This window comes from Neltuma alba, unplaced genomic scaffold, assembly GCF_004799145.2.
Source record: "Neltuma alba isolate B1F8T4 unplaced genomic scaffold, ASM479914v2 tig00012271_pilon, whole genome shotgun sequence".
Taxonomy (NCBI): domain Eukaryota; kingdom Viridiplantae; phylum Streptophyta; class Magnoliopsida; order Fabales; family Fabaceae; genus Neltuma; species Neltuma alba.
In genome coordinates, this window is record NW_021636794.1 from 53670 (window position 1) to 71996 (window position 18327).

Genomic DNA, 18327 nt, shown 5'->3' on the forward strand with positions numbered 1-18327 from the left:
AAAAATAAAAAAGAAAAAAAGAAAAGAAAAAGAAAAAAAATTAAATTAAAAGAAAATAATAATAATAATAATAATAATAATAATAATAATAATAAGTTGGGGGCAAAACGTTGCGTTTTGCCCCAACCTAATAATCATCATCAGCTGGGAGGCAGAAGACGCAAGGAGCGCTGAAATAAAACACACACACGCGAGGCGCAACAGGGGGAACCGGGGAGCGAAACGGAGAAGACGCTGGACGGCGGCTGAGAGCAAAGGAGACGCGCCGAATACGAGTTCGTGACGGCGAGAAGTAGGAGCTGGGCGATGAACCAGGAAGAAGACAGCGCCTTCACCTTCTTCTTCTCCGAAGCACGAACAGAGCTGGACGGAACCCACGAGCAGGAGGCGGCACACACAGACGACGCAAGCGGCACAGACGAAACGGAGCAACAGGGAGGGAGAAGACGCTGGGCGGCGAGCAACGGACCTGGAGAAAAAAAAAAAAAGAGCAACACAGAGCTCGCCGCTGCCGAGGGAACCAGAACGAGTGAGACAGCAAAATCAGTGTCACCGTCTTCTTCCATGGCAAACCGTAACAGAGCGCTGGTGGCAACGAATTTGATGGCAAACCGTGGCTAATTCCTAATTCTCTAATTCAACAATAATGACAGAAGCTTGGATCATCAGGGGAGTTTTAGTTGTTTTAATTTCTTACTCAATAATTGTTTAACAATTTCTAGGTCTTAGGATAGTTTTTCTGATTGTTGGGATAATTGTATTGCTTAATCTGATTATATTTGAGGATTATTGTGACTGGATTATTGGTTAGCATTTGACATTGGGCTGTTTATAGCTTTGATTTCAATTATGATGTTGTGGTTATGACATTTGTATTGATTTTGGAGTTAATATATTGTGATTTTCTAAGGTGGCTTAGAATCTTGGATCATATTGTCTCTTGCTAGCTTTAACTCTATTGTTGTGAATTTAAGAATTTAATTGAGCATTGGTTTTTAGTATCCTTAATTTCATTTTACTATTCTGGTTGCAGTTAGTAATTTGAATTTTTGGAAAATATTTTGAGGCAATTCGAGGTGGCTCGGTTGTTGGATTAAAAGCTTAATTATAATTCTTAATTCATTGTTTTAACTCCACATCTTTTAGAGTGATGATTGCCTAAGTTGTTGAATTGGAGGATTGATTATTATTATTGTTATTTGTGTGTTTCATTTTCATTTATTTAATCTTCATTCATTTTAATCACTTTTATATAAAAACAAAAAAAAGTATTTTAATTTCAATTTGATTCGTAGGATTTAATTAACAGTTTTTTTAAAAATCAAAAATCCCTTTTATATAGTTTAGGTTACTTGTGTTTATTTACTAGGATTTAATTTCGTTTTCGACTCCTCAAAGTGAATACGACCCGGGTTGTGCACTATATTGCATTAATTCGATTAATTTTTGGAGTAACCCCAAAGTGACAAATTAAGGGAAATTAACTTCAATTCTAAAAGAGGAATTATTTTGTTAAAAATCAAAGAGAAAGGAGGAAAATGTTAAGTTAAAGATAAAAGGTTATGTTTAAATGGTTTGGCTATTAATGTGGCCTATGTCTATGCTTGATTTAATAGGCTTTATGAGGAGGAGTCAAGGACGATCATTGTCCCTTGAAGAGAGAAAATTAATCAAGTGATAAAAGGTAACTTTGAATTATAATTTGATTGTTTATCTTGCTTGTTTAATGTGATTTGTTGTTGCTTGGATTGAAGAACTTGTGATTTTGGTTGGTTGGTTGGTTAACCTTGGTTTGTACTTTGGCCAAATGCATTGAATTGTGTTAATGTGTAAGTGTTAATGTTCCTCTCCTAGCATGAAACTAAGCATGATTTTATGTGGCTTGAGGATGTCTTGAAGTTTGTAACATGTCACATTGTAACTTATTTGATTTGCATGATAATTATAGTTCAATTACTACTAAGATTTCTATGAAATCTCATTCCTCCTATGTTAAATTATGTCTCAAATAGGGAATGGCTATTCTATGGATCAAGGCAGGGAATTGGTGTTGGGATAGAAGAGCATTATGGAACTAAAATCACTGTTATGTTATGTAATGTGTTAATAATAAATTTCATGCTAAGTTGTAATGAATTATGAATAATGATATGATGTAAATTGTGTTGTTATGACATGTCCTAATGTTGAAATATTGAATGGTGCAATGTCATAAGGATAAGAGAAAGGAAAAAGGGAAATAAAATTTAAGAAAGAGGTAATTATGGGATAAAATTACCTAAATCAGGGGCAAAATGGTGCCACATGAAATAATATGCAAATGATGGAATTTGGACTTGAGATTTTACAAGCAAATAGGTCTCATTTTTATCTTTAAATCAAGTGGTAAATCATCAAACTTTAGAGTTTTGTCCTAAGAGTTATGCCTCTCTAAAGTTGGGCTAAAATACTAGAAATTTGAAAATTTATCAACTTTGGATGGAATTGAGTCTAATAAATATTTTTTCTCTATAGAACTCTTAGCAAGCTTCACGTGAAAATTGGAACCACCTCGTTTTGATTTTTCCAGAATTAGTTATGAATTTTCAAAGTTAGCCTAAATTCGGATGAACAGTGTGCGACAGAATAAAAAGGAAAATTTTGAAACTGAAATTTTTCACCCAAAAACGTTTGGAAATGCGTTATAATGGTTCTAATTGATGTATAATGGAGTAATAAAGGAGGTGTTACATAAGGTGATCAGAGAACATATTTATCTAACAGGTTATCTGGAACAGTAATAATGTAATATGTGATCGATAAAACTTAACAGTACTTAAGCTCAAAACATTCGGTCATTTATCTAACACGTGTTCGATCAACCCAATGATCCAACACATGATCAAATAACAATTTAACAGTTATACAGGGAAACTTAACTATTTATTTTGTTATCATCAAAACCTTAAATCTAACAATATTGGCATGATTATGAACATGCAAGAAATGAATGTGAATTACTAATGCAAGTAAGGGGGATAAGTTATCCTTAAATGAGCCATAAATTTGTGATAAAATGGAAGTGAGGCAAACGATGGAATCTACCTATGAAATTTGCTATCTTTAAAATTACACATCCTGAGCTTTAAAATAAGTGATAGATTGTCACATTCCTTTATTATCTCATTATATGACAATTGGACCCTTTTAGGATCATTATACAAACCTTAAGTATGAGAAATTTCAATTTTTGAAACTTTGATTCCGGGTTACTATTCACTATTCACAGAATTTTTTGTCAATTTTGAAAATTCATAACTAATTGTAGAAAAATTAAGATGGGGTGATTCCAATTTCTATTTGAAGCTTGCCATGCATTGTATGAGGAAAAAAAATACTCATTAGCATCATATCATTACGAAACAGAGTCAGAAAATTCGCCAAGTTGCATTGTTCACATGGTCATTTTCTGATTTTCTAGTATTTTAGCCCAACTTTGGAAGGACATATCTCTTAACACAAAACTCTAAATTTGATGATCTACCACTTGATTCAAAGTTAAAAATGAGATCTATAAGCTTGCCAAATTTCAAGTCCAAATTCGTCCATTTGCTCATTATTTTATGTGCCACAAAACTGCCTCTTTTTAGAGTATTTTTATCCCCTAAACTAATTTTTTTAAATTTTCTTTTCTCTCTTCCATATACCATCCATTCAAGCACACCAAAACATGATTATAAACAACCATATGACATTATAAATTACATAATTCCAAAGGATATCATATCCATAACTCTTTACAAATATCAAAGTTCATCAAAATACAACATAAGTCTTACATAATGTCATAAAAATCACAAGGCCTCATTAGCTCAATACCTGTAAGGAATTGAAAGACACGTAGCGGAAAATAACTTTAAAATTTTCCAATCCCTTGCCCGGATCTACCGATTGTGTTTAAGTCAAGTAGTAAGAGGTGTTACCTACGGTATTCGAATCGTTGGTGGCTCAGGGATTCCGACGTTCGGGATGCCTATGCTCTCCTTTTGTTCGTGAGAAGTCGACAACTCAGATCGGCTTCCTCTACCGGTATCCACACGAACAGCGTTTCAATCATGAACGACGTGCTAGCGCCTCTTGTCCTTCTAGGGCTTTTCCGAGAATCCATCCTCGCCGTTTCTATTTTGGCCGTTTCTTATTTGCAAACCTTTTGCTCTCTCACACACCTAAAACCCTAGCTCCTAAATATCAAATATATAGGATGCTATCGGTATTATGAAGGATATTGGATTTCAGAATTAATCCTAAATTAATTCCGAAATTAATACAATATCATATATTGCGTAATCTGATAAGAAATCAATTAAATAAATACGGTTTATATTAAATCCGTCCCACAGATTTAATTCACCTATTCATTTAATTCAAAATAAAGATATGACGGAATTATATGTGATTTATTCTAATAAATCAAATTTGAGATATTATATTATACCATATCAAATTTAAAAGTGATAGAGATTTAATTTATCCTTATAAATCAAATCTTATAAATATCTCTTATATCATATAATATATATACGCGAATTTATATATATACACACACGTCCACCCTAGATTATTCATTGAATCTGGACATATCTTAATTCAATGAATCTGGACATGATAGCTCGTGTTGGGCTATTTTGTGTGCGACCCTGTAGGCCCATATGAAGTTGGTAGTGGGCCATTTACTATAATGACTCACAAGTCGTAAGCGGTCTCTAGCAAGACATCACGACTTCCCAAATCATATGAGGATCGATGAACGATGTAACCTTTCATACAACCATATCACGTCCCTTTTGTCACACGACATTTTGGTTATAGATGAGGCATGGAGAATGTCATCCTCCTATTCCTGACCGTTACTTTCTCGATCCCTGAGTAGTCTGAGTATAGAAATGGAACTACCTTTCTATTATAGTATGATCATACATTTCTCAGACTTACTCATCGAGGGGCCCAGTAATATCTCTCTACGAATGTGAGGGACAAATTCCATCTTGACCATTCACATTCCTCCATATGAAAAACCACTAAGCCTGAATATAGTCTTTATGATCACTCGGTCAAAAGTAACTTTTGACTAGGTCAAAGCTGAGCGTTTCTCATGTAGGAATCCATGATGATCTCAGGTCAAAGGGCATAGTGACTTTTGACTAGATCAAAGCTGAGCGTTTCTCATATAGGAATCCATGATGATCTCAGGTCAAAGGGCATAGTGACGTGGTTTGTATATGAGAGAAGCTTATGACTCGGTCCAACACCTTGTACTCTTATATGTGCCTATGACTTTGATTTATATCTCTATACATCTTCAAAGTCATACTAGTCTTATTTCATCTCTGCTCCCACATATATGACCGACCAGGGACATTTAGGATAAAATCATGAGTTATCCAAGGATAGTCATCACAGTAAACATGCAAATAATATGATAACATAATTAAGAAATTCATAAATCAACAATGTTCATAACACAATGATTGGCCCCTAGGGCACGATTTCCAACAATACCAACTCCTTGCTCTTATTCATACTTGATCCACTCCCTCTTAATACATAATTTAACATAGGAAGGAATAAGATTTTATAGAAATCTTAGTAGTAATGAACTATAATTATCATGTTAATCAAGCAATGCATAATGTGATATGTTATAGAACTTCAAGACATCCTCAAGTCACATAAAATCATGTCATGCATTATGCCAAGGAAAGAAACAAGTACATACTCACATTGGCATAACATTATGCATTTGGCCAAAGCAATTCAAGTGTCATAAAATCAACAATTGCCACAACATGAATCCAGCAATTGGAGTAATCAACATAACACAATAAGCAAGCAAGACAAACAATCAAATTATAAGTTCAATGCTACCTTGTATACTTAATGTAATTCAGCCTCCTTAAGGAATTATTGTTTTCCTTGGTTCTTCTTCTCAAAACCTATCAATTCAAGCATAATTACAAGCTACATTAACAATCATTCCAATTAAACACCAACACTTAAGCTTAAGCCTAATTAAATTCTCCTTTTCTTTGATTTTTAACATAATTATTCCTCCTTCAATTCTAATAATCTTTTGACACATTCCTACACAATTTTTCATGTAGAATCCAAATATTAATTCATATTTATGAAAATCAAACTCCTTTCTTCCATTATATTTTGGGCGAATAGGGGCATATATATTCCAAAGCTACAATTTCCTCTACCTTAACTAGCTCTTGATCTATTTAATTCCCTTAATCTTAGGGTTAAAATTTTCAGGATGTTACAAAAAGCATCACTTAATTCTCTACAAGAACACTTCGTCCATACTTGGGACGACTTGGTGTCAAAATTCAAAGCCAACATTCCTAGAGGTCAGAGAGCCACCTTAAGGGGAGAGTTGCTCTCTTTTGAAGAACAACTTGATGAACTATTCTATGAAGCGTGGGAAAGGTTCAAGGACAAAAGGAGAAATTGCCCAAATCATAAACAAAAGCAGAATGTCATAATGGAAGCTTTTAGAATGGGTTAAATGATCAAACTGTAAATATGCTCAACATTGCTTCTAATGGAGGAATAGGGAAAATGAAGGTCAATGAACTCTACCAACTATATGAAGATGTAGCCTTTAATACTATGTAACCATATAACAAGCGGAGGCAAGGCTCTAAGAGGTATCTTGAAACAGATTCTTCTTCTTCTAAAGATATCTCATCACAATTGGAAGCTATTTTGAAGAGGTTTGATAATCTGGAGATGCAAATTAAGCGAGGAAACTCAATCTAGGTAAATGCTTATCATGCTTATCAGTTTGCATGTGATCATTGTAGTGAAGGACACTATTCTAAAGAGTGTCCTTATAGTCTTGAAACTATCAATTATATGAACATAGGTTAGAGAAGGCCTCAAGGAAATCTGTATCCTGTAAAACATCCTTCTGTTTAATTACCCCTTTTAGTACACGTCTAGAAGTGTTATGGTTCAACCGGATCATGAAATGAGTCCATAGATTGAAAAATTGAAATTTGATTCTTGGGTTACTATTCACTAGTAAATTTCAAATTTTTGGTCTAAATTTAAAAATTCATAACTAATTATAAAAAATCATATTAAAGTGATTTAAGCCTTTATTTAAAGCTCTTTCAATTCTCTATAGGGAAAAAATGCTTATTGGTTTATTTTCTTACTCATTCATTCTAGAATTACACATAAAGTTGTACTATTAATTTAGTCAACTAGTACATTTCCAAATTCTCTACCTTAAATGTCTTAACACTCACATCTATTTTAAGTGATTTATCACTTGGTTTAAAGCTTAGGACATGTATTGTAACATCCTCAAAATCTTAACTCTGGAAAAAAGAAAATTAAATAGATCAAGGGCTAGTTAAGGTAGAAGGAAATATACTAAGTATAGGTTTGAATTTAAAAATCTAGATAGTGGCCAAATTGATATTTTTAAATATCAGTTAAAGAAAGATTTAATTGGAAAGTCAAGTCACAAATTCTCAAAAATTTCCAAAAAATCATGAAAAATGGAAATGAGGGTCAAGGAATAGTATTTGAGGGCTAAGAGGAATTACTAAAAGGAAAATAAATAATATAGAATTTTCTATATTTTTTTTTTGGTTACACCGAGTAATAGTAACCAAAAATTAATTATGAAAAATATTTAGAGACCTCAATAATTCTGAAAAAAATATAAGAAAATACCTTGAAGGATTATAATAATTTATAAAATTATCCCAAACTTCTTTTGATAAGGAGGTTAGCTTTAATAATATTTAAAGCAGAATTATTGTTGGTAAAGTGCTGATTTAGGAAAAAATGAAATTTAGAGCATTCCTGAGAAAATTAAATTCTGAAAAAAAATCATAAAACTTTCCTACACTAAGAGAAGGCTAACAGTGCACTGAGATGAATTTTCTAAGACAGTAAAATTGAGAGGATACAAAAAAATTTTCATCTGGCACTACACCGATACTAAGTGTAATGCAAGGACAACCAAGAAAGTAAATATTTTTGCAAAATTCCCCAGCCTATGAGGCCCATAAATCATGCCTAATTAGACCCAAAAAGGGGGACAATATTTAATTAAAAATGAAAAGAAAATTAAGTTTCTAGAAGCTAATTAAGAAAAGTAATCTTGGATTAAGGAAAGTTAACTAAGGCTAAGGTGTGATAATCTTAGCATGACATAAGCAAAGTGACATCATCTTAATGACATCACATGGACAAGTGGCAAGATCACAAGCTTCCTAACTTAGGATTTATCCATGTGTAATGTGATAAAAATGAATGGCTAAGATCTTTCCACCTATACCTTGTAATTTCTTCAAACTTCAAGGGCTAAAAGCTAAAGTAAAGCTCTATAAATACCTCCTCCCACCCTTCACATTTCAGCCAAAGAGAGGATTTAAGGGGAGTTTTTGTTGCTCTTGGGTCTAGAGAGAGAAAGGGTTATTTCTAGAGAGAGAAAGTCCAACCAAGTTTAAGGAATCACTAAGGTAAGCTCCTAAGTCTTTTGTGATTTATTGTGAGCTATTTTATGGCTTTTTATATTGTTTTGGATCACCATTTTCTAGGAAAAAATATTGCCAAAATTTTTACAAAATTGGAAGAATTTAGCTAAGGGATTGAAACATTGATTAAACATCTAAAAAGGATAGGAGATTATTGGTTATAGTTGAATTTTGGAAAGAAATCCTAACCCCCTATGTTAAAGAATCAATTCGACCAAAAGAAAAAAATAGGGTTAGAGTTGAATTTGATTTAATTTGATGCTTCCAATATGTTTAAATGATGAAACGGTGTAGGGAAACACCAAGAAAGGAAGCTTGGAAGCATTAAAATTGAAAATGAAAATTTTAATTTCCAACGGTATAAGTTTCGGCCAAAGTGAGATCATTAGGGAGGAATTGGATTTTCATAAATCTAAGTAGATATTTGAATTCTACATGACAAAATTATGCAGGAATGACATAAGAGATTTCAAGAATCAAAGTTGTAAGTGATAACCCAGAAATCAAAGAAAAGGGGATTAAGGGTTATATAATATTTTGGATAATTTGCGGTGCCCTATTGTGTTATCAATAGGCCTAGCATCAAAAGAGAAGAGCTTGAAGGAAAGGAAGAGCTTAAAAGAGGTATCTAGCATTTACTTTCCAAATGTTACATTGCATTGTATTTATTGCTTTATGTTATGCTATGTTGCTATGCCATGATGTGGATAAGATGACGGTGTTCTGTGATGTATAACTCCATGCTTGTAATGCCTTGGTTTATGCAATGTTGAGTGTTATGAATAAGAAGTACGTTATGTCCTTTTTATGGCATATGCATTAAGTGAAACTATGTATTAGCAAATTCATGTGGCATAAAATGCTTTGCTTGTGTGACATTGTGAATGTGATGCTGTGCTACTAATATTCCTATGAATCTCACCCCTTCAACAAAAACCTAGGGCCTTCAGCATCACAAGAAAAGGGTAAGGAGGTGGCTATTGCATAAGGAAATGATGAATGAATTATGGCTTTAAACCTTTCTTGTTTTTTGTGGAAGAATGTAAAATAATATTTTATGGATGACTTTGTATGACAACTATCTGCAATCACATGCTAAAGCATGCTGTTAAAACCAATTATGTAGTTGATTGATTAGCTCTGGTAAAAAAAAAAAAGTTGATTGATTAGCATGCCAAGCTAGAGATTATTTATGGAAAGGAAATATAAGTGAGGGATAAAAGCCAACTATTTTAGAGGAAACTTTGACTAAAGTGAATCTGAGCAAATAAGTGAGGTAAATCATGAAACTTTCCCCATCAAAAGATCTTATTTTTCTCTTTAAAATAAGTGGTAATATGCCTCAAACAGATATTCATGCAAGAAGTTATGCCTATCCAAAGTTAGACAGAAATACTCAAAAATTAGAAAATGACCAAATGAACAGTACTTTTTGAAAATAAAACTGTGCTTGAATTTGAAGACAATTCTTCCAAAGCTTATTTTTTCTTAAAAGATATTCCAAAAAGCTTCCAATAGAACTTAGAATCACTCAATTTTGATTTTTGTAAAATTAGTTATGATTTGGCCAAATTATAGGCTGCTCTAAATAGTAACCCAAGAACAAAATTTTTCAAAGTCAAAATTTTCAACCTTTTGGCCATCAAATATGATTCTATTTACCTCTAATTGGTTGGTTATTTGGTAAAAAAATGAAGGTGTTACATGTACTAGCTGCTTACCAACTTTCATAAGCAGATTCACTCTTTCATTTTACTTTTACTCTATCAAAAATTCATTGCTCGTAATGAGAAAGTTTATCCCATTACTTGTATTAACATGCTATATGTTAGATTTAAGGTTTTGATGATAACAAAATAAGTAGTTAAATTTCTCTGCATAACTGTTAAGCTATTATTCAAGCACCTGTTGGATCATTGAGTTGTTTGTCACGTGTTAGATAAATGACTGAATATCTTTGAATATAGTTACTGTTAAGCATTATCGATAACGTGTTGCATAGCTCCTTTTTGAGATAACATGTTAGATAAATGTATTGTTCGATCACCTTATCGATAATTAGGTAAACTTGCTCCAATATGATTAGTGTTAGGTAATTATCAATCACTTGATTGATAAACCAAGTGTTTGATAATCTGTCAGGTAAACAGATATGTTTTCTCTATGATGATAAGTTTTTATCCATAACCTTAGGGATAAATGAGATTATCGATCACATGTCAGATAATTGGTAAGTTTCTTTCAAACCATATTTGTTTAGATCACATTATGAGTTATCTATCACCTTATCGATAATCATTCTCATCAATAACTTGTTCTAAAACTTGAGTAAGCTTATGTTCGATCATCTACTCGATCAAGTTATACTTAGTATATTTAAACTTCAAGTTTTATTCGGACATTTGTCTATCATCTTATCAATAATCACAATTATCGATCATCTAATCGATAAATGCACTTATCAATCACTTTATCGATTAAAGTCACATTTTCTTATCTCACTCTAACTAAGTGCTTCAAGTAACTTCTCAGATAACATGTTCGATCAAGTCACTTATCGATAACGTTTCAGATAAATTTCCTTAAAATGGTTTTTTATAGTTACTTCAATTATCAATAAGTTGTTGGATAAGTAAATTATCGATAATATGTTCCATAAAACTCAAACAAATTTCTTGAAACTATTTTTCACTATACTTTTTAGAAAATATGATATTATCTTATCTTCAAGCTTTTTTTAGCCTTCATTAATCATCTTATATTCTTATAAAGAGCTGAGAAGGCACCTGTTTTAAGTTACAAGCTTTTCATCAGATGTATTTTCTTGATAATATCACTTTGACTATAATTCACTATTTATTGATAAATTGTTCTATAAAGTGCATGTTCCATAATGACTTTGATAAGTGAGTCTGTTCTATAGATTGCCTCATTTCAATTAATCGATAACTTTATGGATTAAACTATTTATTGATTAGTTCTTTGATAATTTTGATTCTTTGATCATCTGATCTTTGATTTATGATTTTCACTTCTTGTATTGAAGGTCAAGGATCATCATCTATTCTGCTATTCTCTTATATTCTCTGATAAAGAATACTCATTTCTCTACCAAGACATTTTCACAAATTATGAAGCTCAACAGTTATATTATAGGCTCAAGCTACTATGTCAGAAGCGCATTTATTACGAACAATTGTTGCAACTACCAACACACGCAAGCGATACCCCAACAGTTACAAGCTCTTATGTCTAACGGAAAATTGAAAGTCTCTAACGATAAATGACTTGAAGAGCATTGAATGAAGTAGTGAATGAACCGAGCTACCAACTATCAAAATTAAGAGAGTCTGTAAATCATTTATTACTTTCAATAAGTGACTCAAGAATCTGGGATTCTTGAGGAGATTGTAACCTTACGGGAAAGTAAGGGGGAGTGATTGAGAGTGAGTTCAATTACTATACTGTGGCACTAAAAGCCCATTGAATCTTAGGGTTTAGTGAAAAATTCAGAGGCGCTTTGAGAACTAGACGTAGGTCAAGTAGTTGAGATTGAATCAGTATAAATTCCTGCTTGTTCTACTTCTGCTCATCTTTAGTGAAATCTTTCTAAACTTGTTTCCTTTACATTATTTGGTTATTTATTTTGTAAAGTCAATTTTTTTATATCACCCAATTCACTCCCCTTCTTGGATGAAACTGCTACTAATACTATAAACCTTTTTTATCTTGCCTGCTATCAACCCAATATACTATTGATCACTTTCATGAATTATCATACTCATTCATACATGCCAAAGTCATCATTCCTTATTACATAATACTCCTTCAGTCCTAAATATAATTACACTACAAAATGAGTATTATATTTAGGACCAGAGGAGTATCATAGACATGTTCATTACATACAACATCATAAGAATAACATAGTATAACAAAACATAATATAATACTTTTCTCAAATTCTCTCTCTTCTTTCTTGATTTTCCTCATGCATTCCTCTTCCTTTACACATCATACCTGCTTTGGTTAGTTAAGGGAGGGAGAAATTCAAGAGAAGGAGAAATTCGAGAGAATCTCAGTAGCAAATTTACTATACATGTATGCAAGATAAATGCAAGTATACGACTAATAAAACGCACAGTTTAGGGTAAGTGTGAGGGAACTTTGAGTATTTACAGTTTAGGGTAAGTGTGAGGGAACTTTGAGTATTTGCAATTTAGTCCCTCTTCCCCTTTTGCAATCAAGTCCTTAAATGCTTCTTCCTTGATTTCTAGATTTAAAATCGTACATAATCACAAAAACACTTTCTCTAACCAATTATTAATATTTCCTTGCAAAGAATTCCAGAATTAGGCATAAAAATCTATGAGAATCATGCTAGAATTAATAAAATATAAAGAAACATCACCTGTTTATGCGATTTTCTTTATAGAGCATCTCATTAGCATAAGCTAAAGGCTTTTTAGACCAATTAATATTTTGTACTAAAATTTTTGGCGCTTTTTGGGTTAGGAAATGAGAAGTCAAAAAATTCAAGAGGATATACTTTAACTCCTACAAGATGTCACTAATGTCTTCAAGCTAGGCATATTAGCAGAGCTTGTGAGTATTAGTGGTAACAGGAAGACAACACTACTTACGAATATATTAGTCGGGAAAGATATGGGATTACAAGGATTTAAAAGTTGTATTTTGCAAATACAATTTACAAAATGAAAATTTTAAATAATCTTTGTAGTCTTTCTAATTAATAATAGCTTGTTTGATATAAAATTATTGATTTTTACATGTTTTATTTATGTAAATTAGTATTAATCATATTCATATAATATAATTTTTTTTAAAAAAAAGAAAATACTTTTACGTGATAGTTATTGCAAAAGAATGGTTAACTAAATGTATCCTTGCATGATTGTTCTTTCACAATAATGGTCATGTAAAAGTACATTTACTTGACTATTTTTTTTTTATAATAACTGTCACGTAAAGGCCCTTTACGTGATAGTTTGGAACCGTCAGATATATTATCTAGAGAATATATGATGCGTCTATTGGTGATGGTTGTCAATTGTCAAGTATGATAAAAATTAATCGACATAGTAACAATTTTGTAGTAGTGTCTTTAACTCCTAAAGTTGTGCAATCTATGATTTGTGCTCAATATTGGTTTAGGAAGTCACTGCAATATCTTGTAAAAGAAGGGGATGATGATGTATAAAAGATAGATTTTGGTAAGATTTTACTGATACTTCATAAATTATAACTTTATAAGAATAATACTACATTTATTTTGATATATGAAGTTAACTTTGATCTTGTTATGTTAATGACTAGATTTGCAAAAACTTGCATTGGAGGTAATTATTGATTATCTTGTAGATGTAATATGGAACAAGTTGTAAAAGCTACAACTAATTTTACATATTAAGTTTTCTTTTTATTGATTTTTTCTTGTTTTAATTATAGGTAGTACTCAGGGAGCAAAATAGAAATTATTAAGTTTTTTGAACTTTTATTATGCTTTCTTTGGAGCAAGCAATATTAAACACTATTATTTAGTTTGCATGTTGATTAATGGGTTAATTGAATCTCAGTGGACTTGACTGTCTTACATTCTTCCTCCAATTAACATAGTATTCGAAGCTAGCTACTTGTGGATGCATTTTATATTGGAAAATGGCAAAAAAGACCCCTGAATATATGAAATTACAAAATGGATTCCTGAATTAACTTAATTGCCTCAGGAGACCAGGTCTTAAACTGAAATTATGAAATATTGAGGAAAAGACCAAAATGTCCTTCTCCTTCTCATATCCTCTTCCTTCTGAAATATAATGCTTGTATGCTTCCATCACTTTCTCTGTTTCTCATTTTGGTCCTGTGGCTAAGGATTCAACATAGCTGCCACCGTCTCCTCTTCCCCCTCCGAACACATCCATCTCAAAAGGACATAGAAGCATCACTGGCACATCACATACAGTTTCGATTCCAATGGTGATTTGGGTGTCGGTGGGCAGGCAAGGAAAGAAGGCTAGAAAGAAGAAGCATAAAAAAAAAATATTTCTTCAAGAGGGAAGATTAATGTAGAGAGGATAACTCATAGAGAGGTATTATTTTTTCTATGCATCTTAATTCATCCTTCCTCTGTTCCGATATTGTGTGGGTTTTAGATTTGATAATCTTACCATGTCATATCAATTTAATATCTAGGGGACTCATGACTTTGCCAAAGAACAAATGATAATAAGAAAGAAAGCCTTTTCAATAATAAAGGAAGTTTTTTAGAGGCATGACACCACAACTTTGGATATTATATGTTGAGTCGATACTAGTATTGGAACTTCCCCCCTCATATCTAGTGATAAGAATGAAAACTTTTGCCCATGGATTGATGATTTGTCACTAGATCAAAATATTTCCAATAGGTGTGTCAAGTTTGAACAAATTGAGATGTTTGCATCTGTCAAGATAAAAGACCTGTCAATAGAAAGAACATTATATGTTTGCATCTGTCAAGTTTGAAAAGATCTGTCAAGAGAAGTTAATTATAATCACTAAAGTTAAGTTGTTATTTCCAATACTTAACTTGTTCTTTCAAATATGGAAGTTGTTATTTCTAACTGTGGAGTTGTTATTTGCAAAACTAATGAACTTATTCTTTCCAACAGTTAACTTTTATTCGTAGAAGTGAACTTGTTATTTCCAAGTGCAAAGTTATTATTTTGAATGCCTAAATTGTTAAATTGTAATTTCCAATATTGTACTTAACTCGTTTGTTCCAAAACTAAACTTGTTATTTATAGAGTTTGGTTATGTAGTTTTGTTCATTATGGCTATGTGGTTAACAGTTCTTCCCTATGAATATTGCAAAAAAGAGTTGTCAAACACATACTAGTTTTTTGTTATCATTGATAACATTGTTTTTATTTCCCATCAAGTGTTGTAACTACAGACTATGTGCATATGATGTCCCATGTGATATGCTGTGACCATGACTGCCAAGGAGAACATGAACATCAACAAAATGACATGCATGAGAAATTTGGAAGATAAGAAGTCATCATCTGCATAGAACAGAGAAGCATCATCCATTACACCAGCAAAAAGATCATCTTCATCATCTTAGTGGCCACCATTATTTTTTTGTTGAGACCCTTGCGGTGATTGAACAAGAAAGTGAAAAATTCCCACGTTCAAACTTGATTATATGTAATATCCTTTTGGGAGAGAGAAGAATATTCTGTTTGTATTACAAAAATAGTTGTTATCATAGCCATACTTGTTTTTCGTTATTAGCAATAAGAATGTTGTTATTTTTAATGTAACTATTGTTATAGCCTGTGATTTGATTTCTAATGAAATCAAGTTCCATAAAAAGTTTCTATTATTTCCACATTTTACTGCTAAAATATAACAAGTTTGGTAAGCGAAATAATAATTCTATGATTAGGTTTCTATAAAATTAAGTTTCATGAAAAGCTGTCATGATTTTCACATTTCACTGTCAAATGATAAAAGTGGTAAGCCAAATAATAAGTTTGGTAAGTGAAATTACAATTCTGTAATTGAGTTTCTATAAAATTAAGTTTCATGAAAAGCTATTATTATTAGGGGTGTTCAAGGCCGGCCCGTCCCAGTCAGCCCGTTCCGGTCTCGGTCTTATTGGGACGGGACGAATCCATCCCAAAATTTTTCGGGACAGGACAAATCGGGACGATTAGATTTGAGACTGTTTTTAATTTTTTTTTAATTTTAAGCGAAATAAAAATTTCTTTTTAATTTTTTAATTTTTTATCCTATTTATATAATATCATTTTTTTCATATTTTTTTAAGATTTGAGACTATTGTATGGAACTATGGATATATTTATTTAGAGCTTTTATATTTGTCAATGATTTGAGATTATTGATGATTAGAATTTTTGGCAAGTTTTTATTGTGTTAAAAGCTTTTGTTTAGAGTTTTTAATGACTATTATATGTAATATTTTGAGCTTTTGTTTAAAAGTGCCCAAACAAATAAAAAAGAAAATAAAAAGATGTTTTTATAAGGTTTAAGCCAAAAAAATATAATTAAAAAATCAGATTTTTTTAAAAAAATAAAAAAATAACAAAAAATAAAAAAAAACTTCGGGACGTCCCGGTCCCGTCCCGGATCTGTCTCGTCCCGACCGGGACCGGGATAATCCTGGGATGGGCCGGGACACGGGACAGATTTTCTGTCCCGTACTGTTCATTGGGACGGAACCAGGACAGGCCTGTCCCGGTCCTGATCCGTCCCGTGAACAGCCCTAATTATTATTTTCACATTTTACTGTCAAATGACAAGAGTGGTAAGCCAAATAACAAGTTTGGTAAGCAAAATAATAAGTCCATGATTGGGTTTATAATAAAACTAAGTTTTATGAAAAGTTTTTATTATTTCCGCATTTCATTGCCAAATGACAAGAGTGGTAAGCCAAATAACAAGTTTGGTAAGTGAAATAACAATTTTGTGATTGGGTTTCTTATAAAATTAAGTTTTATGAGAAGTTTCTATTATTTCCACATTTCACTGCTAAATGACAACAGTTGTAAGCCAAATAACAAGTTTGGTAAGCAAAATAACAATTCTGTGACTGAGTTTCTCATGAAATTAAGTTTTATGAAAAGTTTACATTATTTTTGCATTTCACTTCTAAATGACAAGAGTGGTAAGCCAAATAATAAGTTTGGTAAGCAAAATAACAATTTTGTGATTGAGTTTCTCATAAAATTAAGTTTCATAGAAAGTTGCTATTATTTCCATATTTTATTGCCAAATAACAAGAGTGGTAAGCCAAATAACAAGTTTGGTAAGCAAAATTACAAGTCTGTGACTGGGGTTCTCATTGACTTCAGAACATAAAATAGATTTGCATTGTTACCATTTAGAACTAATAAATATAAAATATTAACATTGCTTTGCCCATAAACAAAAAACCAACATTTCCAGATCGTTATATCATGTTGCTGCCATCATAGTAACAAGTCTACAGTTACAACACTATTAAGCAAAATTATAACAATGGTGAGCCAATAACAAAAAACTAGAGGTGTTTTGACAGCAACCAATTTTTACAAGATTCAGTGACAAGTGCATCTCAAACTAGTTGCAACCTCTTGGAGAAAAAAAGGTAACGGGAAAATAGGCATGGCATGTAGGATGCATGGAGATATAACTACAGGGGAATGGCTTGCTAGGCAGCTTCTTCAATTTCAACCTTTAAAGTCTTGTTGTCAAGCTTATATGCTTTAGATGAAAAGTTTGGATGAAAATGCAAATGCAAGAAAGATGGCAGAATTACCTAGAGCCATGCACATCGCAGGAACAAGCTTAAATTAACCCAACTAAACCCCCCACTTTTTGGTAATAAACCATTGAAGCAAATAGATGAAGCCACTAAAACCGTCACTATAATAAAATCATCATACTTGTTCCTATCATGAGCTTAGAGAAGATATGGTGTGTTGGGCAATTATTATAGAACCAAAGGAAAAAGAAGGACGAAGAGAGGGAGTTGAAGAAAAGAAGGAAAGGGAAAAAGATGGGAGAGAGGAAGAAAGAGAAAAAAGAAGTTATTTTGGTCTTTTTTATCATCATTATATATTTGCAATTTAAAACCCAGTCTCCTAAGGCAATTAAGTTAATTCAGAAACCCATTTTATAATTTCATATATTTAGGGGTCTTTTTTGCTATTTTTCCTTTTATATTCCCATTTAAGCTTGTGCTGTACAAGTTGTTTTGTCAAATTACTTACATGGT

At 32.0% G+C, this 18327-nt stretch overlaps 1 protein-coding gene, 1 long non-coding RNA gene and 1 other non-coding gene across 3 annotated transcripts; 2 read left to right on the top strand and 1 right to left on the bottom strand.

Moving 5' to 3' along the window:
* The first annotated feature begins 261 nt into the window (after positions 1-261).
* LOC114725750 (uncharacterized) lies at positions 262-786 on the top strand. Its single transcript, XM_028912314.1, has 2 exons — positions 262-617; positions 753-786. Exons 1-2 carry the CDS (start codon positions 307-309, stop codon positions 766-768), a joined length of 327 nt encoding a protein of 108 aa, XP_028768147.1. The 5' UTR covers positions 262-306; the 3' UTR covers positions 769-786.
* Positions 787-1489: 703 nt separating this feature from the next.
* Positions 1490-2194, top strand: LOC114725751 (uncharacterized). The gene is made up of 2 exons (XR_003738440.1): positions 1490-1684; positions 2013-2194. It is a non-coding gene; the product is annotated as an uncharacterized LOC114725751 (long non-coding RNA).
* Positions 2195-6403: 4209 nt separating this feature from the next.
* LOC114725756 (small nucleolar RNA R71) lies at positions 6404-6510 on the bottom strand. The gene has a single exon (XR_003738442.1). It is a non-coding gene; the product is annotated as a small nucleolar RNA R71 (small nucleolar RNA).
* Positions 6511-18327: the final 11817 nt, after the last annotated feature.